Below are 12,830 nucleotides of genomic sequence, written 5' to 3'. Positions count from 1 at the left end.
ACAAATGCATAAGGTAACAACTGCTCAAACAACAACAGCTGCCTGAACCCACTATGAACATGAAAGTTAGAAGAACGGTGTCTCTCTTAGGAAAATTCAGTCCAAGATATGTGGTCCAAGACTCCCCTGTTGGGACCTTAAAAAGAACTATTTCCTTTCATTGTTTCCTCCACAGAAGTTGGCTGGAAAACTTAAATATAAACAAAGAAAGCTTTATTAAACACACTTGGGAAAAATGTGTTTGTTTGGTTTATAACTCTATAGCTCCTGCATAGTTCTGCTTAAACCAGTTAAATTAAACTAGAGGAAAGTAGTAACACTGAATAGAGTTTATTTTAAGCTAACCGGAACAAAAAAAAAACTGTTCACATAGATGCAGAACAGATGGACATTCTTACTTAGTGACTGTCTGACGATTTTTGTGTCCATCCAGATTTAGAAGCCAACGTCTACTTTCTATACTGTTTATATGCAGAGAAATGGATTAAATGGTGGAAACCAAAGAAGGAAAAATGTTGCACAGATTTCAGGGAAGAGTTGAGATGGGCTCTGGGTGGTAAGGAAGAGTTAGCAGATGACTGGGAAAATACAGCAGTAATGGAAAATGGTAAATGGACTGGTTATTATAGAGCACATTTCTACTCTACTCTTTATACAACAAGCCTCATCAACCCATTCATACAAGCACCTTTTTCTATGCTGAAGTGCTTTCTAATATTCACACAAATTCACACTTTGATGGATGCATCGGAGAGCAGCTTGGCGTTAGTGTCTTGCCCAAGGATATAGGGCATTCAGATTGGAGTAGGCAGGGATCAAACCACCAACCTTCAGATTTGTAGATGAATTTGGGATTGTGGAAAGAGTTGTTGAAGCTAGGTTATTGAGAGAGGTGCTGATCAGAGCGCAGCAGTATGGCTTTATGCTGAGAAAGTTTGCTTGAGAGTGATGACGGAGAAGTATAGAGGTCACAAGGAGTTGTACTGTGTCTTTGTGGATTTAGAGAAAGCATATGATAGGGTGCCAAGGGAGAAACTGTGGTACTGGATGAGGAAGTCACAAGAGGCAGAGTATGAGGGAGTATTTGAGGGGGGTGCAGGACCTATGAGAACAGTGACGCAGTGGTGAGGTGTTTCACCAGGAGTGACAGATGGGTAAAAGATGGGGGTGGGATTACATCAGGGATCAGCTCTGAGTCCCTTCTTGTTTGCATTGATGATGGACAGGTTGGCAGATGAGGTGAGGCGGGAGTCTCTGTGCACTACGATGTTTGGAGACAATATTGTGATCTGTAGTGAGAGCAAGAAGCAGGTGGAAGGGAGCCTGGAGAGGTGGAAGTATGCACAGGAGAGAAGAGGAATGAAAATCAGTAGCAGCAATACAGAATACATACTTATTTATTTATTTAGGACAGTGCATGTTAATGAACATAAATGTAAAAAAAAAAATTTACATGAATGTAAACATACCAGATTATAGCCAAGGGCTAATTTCCATCTGTTGTCCTTAAGCATAAAAATAGACATAATAATTCATAAAAAAATCATCATTCATTCATAATAAAAACTCCATCACCAAACTTACACATACACACCATTCTGTTCCCAAATAAAACATTAAAACTATATAACTCATACATGATCACACACTTGAATTGTCCATAACCAGTTTTTAACCTTTGCCCCCATACAAATTGAATGTCGAGCATTCTCTAATGGGTTGAGGAAGACTGTTCCACAGATGGCCACCCTGGACAGAAAGGACGTTCTGCCCAAATGCTGTCCGTCTGTGGGGTATAAACAAGTCTCCTCGGATTGTAGCTCGAGTGGTCCTGTCTGAGCTTTCTTTATGCCTAATGAACTGCTTTAGTGGTGGTGGAGCAAGGGAGTGTAAGACTTTATATATTAAACTCACTCTTTTAAGTTTCACTAAGTTATTGATATTCAGTAATTTATGTTTTTTTAACACATGACAGTGGTGGTGGGAAGTCGGTTTTTTGTCAAGTAGTTTTAAACTTCTTTTATAAATGTTTTCAATAATTTTAAGTGTTGTTGGACAAGCAAGTGACCAGGACGTCAAACAATAGTCCATATGAGAGATGATCATTGAGTAAAAATAAGTTTTTGCAACATTCATATTTAAATTATTACGTATATGATTAAAATTTCGATTATTAAATGTAAGTACCTGGGACACTTTATTTATGTGACTCTTGAAGGACAATGTTGGGTCTAGAATGACCCCAAGATATTTAAATTCTGGAGCCAATTCAAGCTCTACTCCATCCAGGAATATGTTTGACTGCTTCAAGTTTAAGGGGCGTTTTGAAAAATACATACCGACAGTTTTTGAGGTGTTCAACATTAGGCATGAGTCCTCCAGCCAGCTATGCATTAATGCTAAAGCAGCTGTAAGATCTTTTGCCACCTGCTGGACACTATTTGCTTGCGTATATATAACTGTATCATCTGCATACATTTGAGTAAATATATTTGGACAGACTTCAGGTAAGTTATTGATAAAAAGAGAGAACAATAAGGGCCCAAGAACAGATCCTTGAGGAACCCCTGTATCACAGTCTAAATATGGAGATTTAACCCCATCCAACACCACACACTGTTTCCTGTGTGAGAGATATGAAGCAAACCACTGAAGAGCCTGACTGGAGATATTAAACCGAGTCAATCTGGATAACAATATCTGATGGTTTACAGAGTCGAAAGCCTTCCTCAGATCTAAAAATACAGCTCCAACACAGGGACTCTTGTCCAGCAAGCTCTTCAAGTTCTCCACTAACATACACAGGGCAGTATCTGTGGAGTGATGTGCCCGAAAGCCAAACTGCAATGGATGTAATGAGGGTTGGGTGTTTTCTAGATGAGCAGTGAGGAGTTTAACCACCCACTTCTCAGCTATTTTAGATACGACCGGGAGTATGCTTATGGGGCAATAATTAGCCATGTCAGTCTTCACACCTGCTTTGAAAATTGGTGTAACTGCAGCAATTTTCCAATCTGTTGGAACAATGGAATGTTCGAATGACATATTCAAAACATGAGTTGTTGGATACTTGTGAATGACACGGACAGAAGTGTAACAATGAAGCTGCAAATAGTAAAGGTATTGACGGAAAATTAGTTTAAGTAACTGAGGTAAACCATCTAAAGCACTGGACAATGCACAAGAGGAGTAAAGAAAAGAGTGGAGGCAGGGTGAAGTGGGTGGAGATGTGTGTCAGTGGCGATTTGCAACAGAAGGATACCAGCAAGAATGAAAGGGGAGGTTTACAAGATAGTAGCAAGACCTGCTATAATGTGTGGTTTGGAGACCTTCACCCCTAAATGCAGCAGTCGAAAAAAGATAGTTTATCATTATGTATTAAACATTAAAAATAAAAAATAAACCCAGCTCGGGAGTGGACGAATAAGCATTCTGTTATTTATCAGTTAATATTATTATTTATGGTATTATTATTTACTTATTTTGTTTAATTGTCTAATTCTTTATTTTTGCCTTTATCTCTACGACGTCCGATACATCGAGGCCTGGGAGGGATTAAGCAGCATTCCGGAACCATTTAAAGTGTTGTTGTTGTGCCACACCGACCAGTTAAAACCGTTGGACACCAAACAATCAGAGGGCGAAGTTGTTCCACCTGCATTATGCCGGCGAGCAAAACCGTCAAATATTCATTTTAACTTCAAGTAACGATAATGTGGGTTGCCAGGCGAGTTTTGTCGTCGCTGGTCAAAAGAAGTAAGAATTTTTAATGCACATATGTCGTTAGCTAGTATCGCCAGTTGTAAAATGTCGTTTCATTGCAAGCCTTTAGAAGTTGCATCTTCTTTTATGGTCTTAAATGTTCATGAACAGGTATACCTTAAGTAACTTTGGCTGAGCTCCACACTCATATTGTAAAAGTTAACACCTTAAACGTTAGACAACACATGTTGCCCCGTTGTGTTTCCAGGTCAGTATGCGGGACAGTCCGGTTTGTTTTGCCGCCCTCAGTACGGCTCCTTCCCTGAGCTGCGGTACCTTCAATGCACATGCTGCTGGAGAAGCCGGGTTCCCGTGGCGAGCTTTGAGACCCTTAACGCTAATCTGTCCTCCAGTAATGAATCCTGCAAGGATGACGCGAGCAGAACGCTGGACACCTGCTACACCCCAGAGCAGCGAGACGCTATCCTCCAGCTCCTCAACACCGCCACGCCAGGAGAGCTGGCTGGGATAAAGCTGCTGCGAGGTCGCAAGTCCCTCAACATTGTGGAGTACAGGACTAAAAACGGACCCTTTAAAACTCTGGAAAGTGTGGTGAATGTTCCACTGCTAAAGCACAAAAGTGCTGTCATTGTCTTCAACTCCATTCTCAACCCGACGGTTAAGAAGGAGAGGAAAGTGAGGATACAGCTGGCCAAGTTCATCAGGCCAGAGGTCGACAAGTCTTGGTTAGAGGTGAGCTTTTCGTGTTAACAGGTGATTTCCGGTGTGTGGTTTGTTTGTTTTTTTGTTGTTGTTTTTTTTTTGTGTGGGGGGGTCATATGATTGTGATTTGGTGGTATATAAGTAAAATTGAATTCAATTCAATCATTATTTGACAAATAACAGAAATCACTTCTTGATAGACGATCAACATTTGACACATCCGTGTTTGAAATATCTACATTGGTCTGTATGATCACGGGCAATTCTAGGATTTTTTTTCTTAATTGTTTGCACTTAATCTCGTTTTATTTGTTGATAAGCCATCCTCTGTCAACAGTGCCCATATTTTGGATGACACAGATGTTCTGTTATGTAATTACATGATCTATGAGAATTATGAACCACATAAGTGGGTTCTTCCTGACTCAAAGTAGGCTTTTTGCACATGATACGCACATAGGTTGGTACACGTGTACTGTTCAAGACTAACAATCTGCCACCCTGCTTAGAAGTCTTTCTCCCTGTTTTTTTTTTTTTTTTTTTTTTTTTGTAATAAGTGTTGATAAATGTTTTCATGCTTCAGTAAATTAAACCCCACGTAAACAAATGTAATCGCAGCCCCATTGATTTTCCTTTGGCAGAAGTTTAAATCTTTGGGGCCAACTTTTATGCTTGGAAAAGCATACATGATATTGTAATCAAATCAAATATCACAGGATGTTGGATAGCTGGTGATGGACTTTGCTGTGATAGGGTTTACTGTCTACTTCATAACCTTGAGCTGTTAAAAGAAAATATTAACTATGAAAAGAAAGAGCAGGATAATGCTCTCTAATCATGATTCTGTATTTGCCGATGCAGGATGCCAGTTCCATAGTGTCACTCATATGTGGGACTAATAAAATTGCCTGGGCACACGTGGACCGTGGAATGAGTGTACTGGACTGGCAACAGGTGGACTGTCCGAATTTCCTGAGGGGAACTTACATGGCTTCTGCTTATTTGCATGATGTAAGTACTTTTGTAGAGCATATTATTTCTAGTAAAGTCTAGCTAAATGAGAACGTTAATGTAGACTAACAGTCACTGTGTTTTGGAACTTTGTTTCTGTAACATAATTCATTAATTCTGTGATGCCAACAGGTGTCTTCAGTTGTGGCCCTCCTGCCATCAGCAGATTTCTACATAATAGAGAAATCTTCCATTTCAGTCCAAAACACAGCTCTGTTCCCCATCATGGCACACATGAGGGCTGTGGAGGCCATGCTTTTTGCTCTGCTGGAGCCCAAAAATTCCCTGCCAGAATCCAACATTCCTCCCAGGTGAAGTTAAAAAAAGATATCAAAAGTATTTGGTTTGAACTTGTGCTGGTCACATCTGTAATCCTGCACAAGCGAGCGTGCATGCAGAAACTTGACCCAGAAATTCTCTCCTTTCCTTTACAGGGTTCTCAACATGATGAGGACTGCTGTAGGGCGCCACTTTGGACTGATGGTGGGTGAGTCTCGAACAAGCGGGGCGCAGGCAGTTCGACAGCTCATGACAGAGTCGGTGACGCAGAAGCTTCCCAGAATAAACTTTCCCCAGGATCTGCTGGTGAAGTACAGGAATTCCTTCCAGATGGGCAGCAGAAGAGGAGGGGAGGAACTCTGTGACGCTCTCCTTCAGGCTATAGCCTTTTATGAGCTGCTCAGCGACTGCTCCTGAGAGCCACTAGCTGGACTCGTCTCGTCACCACACAACCAACAAACCTCAGAAATGGCATTCTGAGTTCTTTTGAACTTTTTTTTCCTTTGAACTTTTTGGAGATTAATGATAACTTTCAAGAATTAAATATTTTTATTGTGACTTAAAACACTCAAATGCTGTTTTCTGGGTACTGTTTGAGTATAAGGGCTGCTCCTGTGTTTATTTCTGCTACTAACCCTGACAGGGGCAGTGACAGCTGTCGTCCTAGCATTTTGTGAAAAACCTGTTTGTGGATAAAACACAAAGGATGAAAAGCATAAAAGTTTGTGTCAAAAACCCATGTGAGTACCTGAGTACTTAAAATGCTCAGTATAATTTACAAAAAAAAGGCAAACTTTTTATTTACTTAATGGTTGCACTTGCATATAAATAAAAAACATGATTCCTCAAATAAACCATGTTAATTTCATTTCACAGTATCTGACTAAAATAAATACTGACAGGAGTAAACTGAGGTAGAGATGATGTACGGTTCAATAGTCTTTTAGGAGTCACGTGAAACCTTCTGCCAGGAGCTGCATAGTTGACTTTGAGAGGCCCAGGTGAATGTTGTTGAGGTAGTTCATACACCTATTGTGGGAGAAATTAGTATGTAAAGTATTAGATAAATGCACAAAATGTTAGATATATTTTAAAGGGATTATTCACTCTTAAACTAAATGTACATTCCTCCACTCCCTTCTGGGGTGTAGTGTTATTTATCAATCTATATTTCTTATTATGTCAGGCTTATGATTCATGACAGAATCATAGCAGCAAGGGAACAAGTTGTTTTACAAAATGACTTCCTGTGCGGTTTCTCTACAGGTACCTCTGCTTCCTCCCATGGTCCAGACACGGGCTAGTTAGGTTAACTGGAGATACTAAATTGGCCATGTGAAAGTGAGAATGAAAGGTTGTCTGTCTCTGTGTGTTAGCCCTAGTGTGAAGAAGCGGTGTTATTTAACTCTTGTCCCCTTGAAAGCCTACTATGAGTAAATCTTTAAGCGGTTTTCTGAAACGAGTGGTTTCTGCTTATAAAACTAAATGACTGGGTGTGCATCAGAAGTTAGTGAGGGTGGTCTCTGCAGATATACTCCTGGACAAACTAAGAAACTGTTCTAAATGTTGTCAAACCACATCTTCACTGATCTACACTGTGTTCAGGGAGGTTATCTGCCATTCTCTCTCACATGAACTTATTGTGATATTACAACCTCACTAGTAACATAAAATCCATCTCCATTTCCTGTCATTTATGATTGTCCCCTACTTTCGGACTCTTAAACCTTGTGTCTGACTCACCTCAGTGGCTCTTGTTTCTGTTGCTGTGCTTTATGTAAGCGGCAGATGGAGCGGAGGACCGGCATGTAGTCGACACACACAGCCCGTCTGTTCCCCAGCAAAACGAAGAGTTTACTGCTGAGAACCGTCCTGTTCAGTCTGAATCTTCTTTGGGACAAACTGGAGGCACGGAAACAAAGAAATTGGTGTTCTGCTTTATAATGTGCACAATATTAGAAATGTTTAGTGAAGCATCCACGTGCATTCATGAGCCCCCCCTCATCCTGGAGCGACATCGCAGGTAGAATGAAGTTCTATGTACTTTTCCACTAAAGATGCTTTGAGTTATTTAACTGAAATTGTTAACCTTTCATTGGTCAGTGTCTTGCTTTTTAAATGGATTTGGACAAGAATTTATCAAATGAGTGTCATGTAATGGCGCTTTCCCTTATACTTACATTATAAAGCATTTAAAAGAAGTCAACATCCTTGAAACTTAAGCAACGATAACTAAGTGTATGACTGGACAACTGAAATGGAAAGATGGTAAACAACTTGAAATGGCATTCAGAAGATGAGGTGGAGAGCAGACTCACCTTGGCTCACAGAGAGGCTGAAAACTAAAGCTGAGACTGTGTCTTTTAGAAGAGGTCAATGCAAGTCTCTCCATCAGCCTCCCCCACCTTTTGTCCTCCAGCACCTGTCTGATTTTTTGCACTTCAGTCCATGCTTCAGACGCTCTGCACAAGCACCTGTGACACCCCAAACCTTCAGCAGCAGCCTGAATGTCCAACAGCCTCTCCTGACTGTAGCTGCTGTCCTCTTCCTCCCTCATCTCATCCAACAAACCAGCCTTTAGCGCCGCTCCTGTCCACACAAATGACTCGGGTGCGCAGGAGTCGGAAACACGTGTCCCTGTGGGCGGCAGGGTGGCATCGAGGTAGGACATGATGTCAAAGAAGTCAGTCAGGGCGTCTAAACACTCACTCTCCTCTTTAGCTGCAATTTGTTGAGCCGTACTGCCTGAGTGCAGAGCTTTTGAAGGAGTCCCACTGAATGAGAATGTTTTTTCAAGGCCCAAACTGTCAGATGATGTGTTGTTATACTTCCTTCTGCTAAGCTTTGACGTATGGCTTACAGATTTGCTGTTGGTCAGTGAAGCCCTTTGATAAATGCTTCTATTGTGCTGCTCGATGTGAAGCCCAACATCAGATTGCTCGCACTGCAGCCTGGAATAAGCTACTGTTTCCAAGCATCGAACCGTAGTATGCTGAGCTGCTACAGACAGGAGAAGCTCCAGGTTCAAATAGAGAAGCGGCACGCCTCGTCTCCAGCTCTCAGCGAGAAGCATCAAGAGCTCGTCCATGTGCTTTTTAGACGAGGACTGAGAATCAAAACACGATAGATCGGAAACGTTAATTTCATTTGGAGAAATGATCATGAAGATTTATGCAGAGAAACAAATACTTGCCTTTAGAAGGTTCAGCAAATGTTCTGGAGTTACACCGCAAAGACCCAGCATGTTAGCAGAGCAGCCCGTTTTGTACGGAGGCAATGAGTCTAAATGTTCTCCTTCAGCAGCATCTGAGTCTAAAACAATAAGATTTACAGAGAATAACATAAAATTTGTTTTAAATGTTATTTATGCTTTATGTTGGAGAAACTTACACTGCACACAGATGGGTTTCTTAGACCTTCCACCACTCTGCACCCAGACCTGCAGCTGCAGCAGGCAGCGTCTGACATCACCACAGGTGAGTCTGAGTAGGCTGCTGACGTCACCTAAATCCAGCTGCACTCCCTCAGCCAGACACACCAGCTGCAGGTAACTGCACATATTCACCTTTGAAAAGATAGAGTTAATGACAGACTGAGTTATTTTTCTATTAATGAAGTTCTAATAACATTTTTCTTCTTCTATAGCACAAACATGCAAGAAGAGTGCGGCGCTACTGTCAAACACATGCATGCAGTTGTCATTGAAGCTGTGTGAGGCGGTCGAGGTAACTTTGACTTACTGCTGATGGAGTTTTGAAAATTATTTCATCCAAGCTGCCGTCGAATCGATCCTTGAATAAGGGATCTGAGGAAGACACTAGTTTAGAACCAACAGCTCATCTTTAAAAGTGAAATTCAAACTCTGCGTGTGCGTCTTTACCGTTCGTAGTCAAAATGACTGGTCTTTTAGTGGCACTCATAAAAGCCTTAATGGCTGCAAGGAAACCGACGTCATCGTCAAATATAACGTCAACCTGCAAGAGCAAGCGATAACAGTGAATCTGAAGCAAACACGGTTAACGTGTGGCTTTATATGCCAAACGGTGTCGTGCTCAGAAATGGTTTACCTCTTCAAAGAGAATAAGTGAAGTGGCTGTCTTTTTCTCTGCTACATCAGAGCCTGACGATGAGTTGCCCAGTTTCCTGTTCTCTGGCCTTTCAGATGGTGACAGGAAACCAGACTGTAAGTGATCTGCTTTGGCCTTCATCCTAAAATAGCGAGTCAGAGTGACTGTGGCTGATTTTGCTTTTGCGCTGCGACGAGAGCCTCTCAAATTCTGTGATGTTCTTCTTTTTGAGGTGGAAGTGACATTTTTAGGAAGCACCCTTTTTCCTGTTAACAGAAAATATAATTACCTGTACGGTAAAATTGTGCCTCTGTTGTTTTTCAGTAAAAGAACTGAGGGCTCTGATTACTCATGTTACAATGAAAACAAATGATCATCACCTAGTAAAATCTCAGATTTAGAAGTGCAGGTGTTGGTGTTGAAGTAAGCCGGTTTCAGCTGGTCTTTCCCCGACGTCTCCACTAGGTGTGACTGGGTAACCTCCTTTAGCTGGGACAGAACATTGCGCCCATTGCGCTGTGAGGAACAGTTCACCTCAAACACCTTGGTTGAGAAGAAACCAAAGCATTAAGACTAGCGGTGGAGAAAAAAATTTATGGCAGGTTTTAGTGAGAGTGTGAGAAATTTATCTTACTGGATAAAACAGAGAATGACACAGTTTAACTCTGAGGACATAATTTGACAAAAAATTGTCACTGTGAGTGAAGTGTTGTGATAATATCATATTGTGGGGTGTCTGGTTATTACCACCTCCAGTGGAGACCTGATCAAAGTCAAAAATGTCACATTTTACCAGTTTTAAAATTGGAGACTCCGAGCATATCAGGTGTTGATTTTTTATAGGTACCTTCTGGGATGAGCCACAAAAATTTCAACCAGTAGAAAAGTAATATATTGTGAGAAGGATTCAATTTTAAATTTGAACTTCTGTACATTTCATATTACAGCTGTCTGTTGCCATTTTAAATTAGCTGTTTAACCACAGCTTAGTTTCATAGGGGTCGTTTGTTTTTATGTAAAGTTAGTGAAATCAAACTCATGTTAAGGATCATCGTTATTAATATTACAATGAACTAAACAGGTTATCTACGGGGATTCTTTGCTTTACTTAAATGGGAAAAAGGTTTTATTGGACATGTTTGGGATGGTGAACTGGCATTAAGATTCATCCTAACATGAATCCATGTTTGGTGGAACTGATTTCTCACAAGCCTTTGACAGCATCGCTTAAAAAACACCGGACCTTTTTGCAAATCCCACCTTGAAGCCCAGCTCCTGAGCACAGGCGTACACCGAAGCAGTCTTGCCCACACCCGACGGTCCTGTAATCAGCAGGGTGTTACCCAGTGGGTCCTCTCTGCCATCGTCTGATCCAGCTTCACCCTGGAAGTCTCCACAATCCCATGACTCTGCTCAAAAGGATACTTGTTACTTTTCCAAAAGTCACACGCATGGAATAAAAAAGAATAACATGTCTGACTGAGCAAAGCTTCACAGTGAAGAACCAGTTCATACCATTACTGTTTTCCCGTTGCTTCTTTTCCTCCATTTGTCTCTCCTTGTCACGGGCGGCTCTTAGTTTCCATTTCCTTAACCAACTGAACTCCAAGAAGAAAACATCCATAAAAAGTTTACACTCCTGATGCTGACTTCAAAAGACTAATTAATCAATTAGACTTGTGTAAATATCTTAAATTCACCTGTACAATTTATTCACAGATGCAGGATTACCAATGACCTCACTCGAATGCTGGGGACTGTACTTATCTGTCCACAGCGTATCCTCAAAAAATAAATCTAGACAGAAGAAAGAAGAGAAAAAAAAGTACATTTCCTGCAATTTAAAGGGAATAAAAGCACATGTCAAACTGTTCTGAATGAGACAAGCATTACTTCTTTGAAGAGGATCACAGCTTTTCATTATGTTCGGCTCATCAAGACTTGGTTGGCTCGCCCTCTGTTGCTTCAGTCTGCGAGTGCGACTCAGCTTACTGCACCTGGGCTGTTTCTCTGCAGGGTGAACACTACTGCTTCCCAGGACATCCTGATGTGACGAGTGACCCACATCTGCAGCACTCTCTGCAGACCTCAGACGCTTCGGTACCCTCTGCAAGAGTTCATCTACCCGTTTTCTCTTTTCTTTTAAGGGATAATGCGGATATGAGGAGGAAAGAAAGGGGAACAATTATATCCTCACTGAGGAGCAAATGTACAGACAGTTGTTCAGTCTAACCTGTGAGTGCATGCTCCTGCAGCCCTTCTCCTGCCTTCTTCCTCAAAGTGTTGAGCACAGCTTGGACTGGAAATGCTGGATTAGAAGTTTGGATTTTTTCCAGGCAGCTGTGCAGAACTGAGGGTGACAGCTGTCCCTGACACCCGTCCTTTATTGTCACGTGAGAAACTGCAGGTGGACGTTTTACTGGTTGCACGTTATCACCTTGAAGAGGGAGCACGGATTGCTGCGTGCTATCCAGAGGCTGGTCCAGCTCCCCGTCGCTGCTCCGCTTTCTTTGCTGTATCGCTCGTAAGAAAATCGGAGCAATTTTAGCTCCTTTTGCGCACAAAGAATCTCTTATCTCCAGGACTGGTTGGGGGTGTGTTCCCGAAAGCCATGTAGCTGAATTTGAGCCGTTTTTATCTTTTGCATCCAGCGAGATTTCCTCTTTAGAGCAGCTCGACTCTGATAAAACTATAACCCCGGCAGTTTGCGTCACGTCTTTGCACCGGAAGTTTGAGTCTCTGACTGTTTTGACCTTTCTGAGTTTATTTCGCATCGTAAAACACGGCAAACTAATTTTTAAAAAAGGCTTTAGTTTGCAGGCTGCAGGCTGGCTATTGCCATTTTGAATTTGGCGCTTGGGTTTTACGTATGACGTCATTTGTGCGACGTTCGCGTAACACAGAAATATCGGTTTTTTTTGTTTCTTTCAAACGAAGCTAGCTAGTTAGGGCTGTATGTAAGAAGAAAATGGTATGAGGAATATAGGACATGGAAATACACGAGTACAGTCAGTGCTACATTCATCCCCAGAGCTGAAGTGACGCTTT

The 12,830-nt window shown here is 41.6% G+C and overlaps 2 protein-coding genes across 2 annotated transcripts; one reads left to right on the top strand and one right to left on the bottom strand.

Annotated features, from left to right (window-relative positions):
- Nucleotides 1-3,598: 3,598 nt before the first annotated feature.
- On the top strand, nucleotides 3,599-6,288 carry tefm (transcription elongation factor, mitochondrial). Its single transcript, XM_085277194.1, has 5 exons — nucleotides 3,599-3,756; nucleotides 3,971-4,455; nucleotides 5,287-5,436; nucleotides 5,569-5,747; nucleotides 5,871-6,288. Exons 1-5 carry the CDS (start codon nucleotides 3,714-3,716, stop codon nucleotides 6,130-6,132), a joined length of 1,119 nt encoding a protein of 372 aa, XP_085133320.1. The 5' UTR covers nucleotides 3,599-3,713; the 3' UTR covers nucleotides 6,133-6,288.
- atad5b (ATPase family AAA domain containing 5b) lies at nucleotides 6,132-12,620 on the bottom strand. Its single transcript, XM_085277191.1, has 14 exons — nucleotides 12,016-12,620; nucleotides 11,676-11,921; nucleotides 11,483-11,579; nucleotides 11,298-11,380; nucleotides 11,043-11,191; nucleotides 10,163-10,325; nucleotides 9,783-10,048; nucleotides 9,596-9,689; nucleotides 9,456-9,520; nucleotides 9,106-9,280; nucleotides 8,909-9,027; nucleotides 8,034-8,821; nucleotides 7,459-7,617; nucleotides 6,132-6,744 (listed from the first exon to the last, which is right to left on the bottom strand). The coding sequence occupies exons 1-14, from the start codon at nucleotides 12,554-12,556 to the stop codon at nucleotides 6,666-6,668; spliced, it is 3,024 nt and encodes a 1,007-aa protein (XP_085133317.1). The 5' UTR covers nucleotides 12,557-12,620; the 3' UTR covers nucleotides 6,132-6,665.
- Nucleotides 12,621-12,830: the final 210 nt, after the last annotated feature.

The sequence above is a fragment of the Mchenga conophoros genome, linkage group LG6 (genome assembly GCF_057382185.1).
Source record: "Mchenga conophoros isolate Kocher_MC1m ecotype Shallow Benthic linkage group LG6, M_conophoros_male_GT1.1, whole genome shotgun sequence".
Lineage (NCBI taxonomy): Eukaryota > Metazoa > Chordata > Actinopteri > Cichliformes > Cichlidae > Mchenga > Mchenga conophoros.
Note: the sequence above shows the minus strand (reverse complement) of the source record. Positions and strands in the feature narration are given on the sequence as shown.

Bases quoted from the DNA above. Each gene is read 5' to 3' on its own strand.
- tefm (XM_085277194.1), top strand. From the start codon at position 3,714: ATGTGGGTTGCCAGGCGAGTTTTGTCGTCGCTGGTCAAAAGAA. The intron at 3,757-3,970 runs GTAAGAATTTTT...TTGTGTTTCCAG, and splicing joins GTCGTCGCTGGTCAAAAGAA to GTCAGTATGCGGGACAGTCC. The intron at 5,437-5,568 runs GTAAGTACTTTT...TGATGCCAACAG, and splicing joins CTTCTGCTTATTTGCATGAT to GTGTCTTCAGTTGTGGCCCT.
- atad5b (XM_085277191.1), bottom strand. From the start codon at position 12,556: ATGCGAAATAAACTCAGAAAGGTCAAAACAGTCAGAGACTCAAACTTC. The intron at 10,326-11,042 runs GTGGGATTTGCA...TTCTCAACCAAG, and splicing joins CTCAGGAGCTGGGCTTCAAG to GTGTTTGAGGTGAACTGTTC. The intron at 9,690-9,782 runs GTAAACCATTTC...TTGCTCTTGCAG, and splicing joins CACTTATTCTCTTTGAAGAG to GTTGACGTTATATTTGACGA.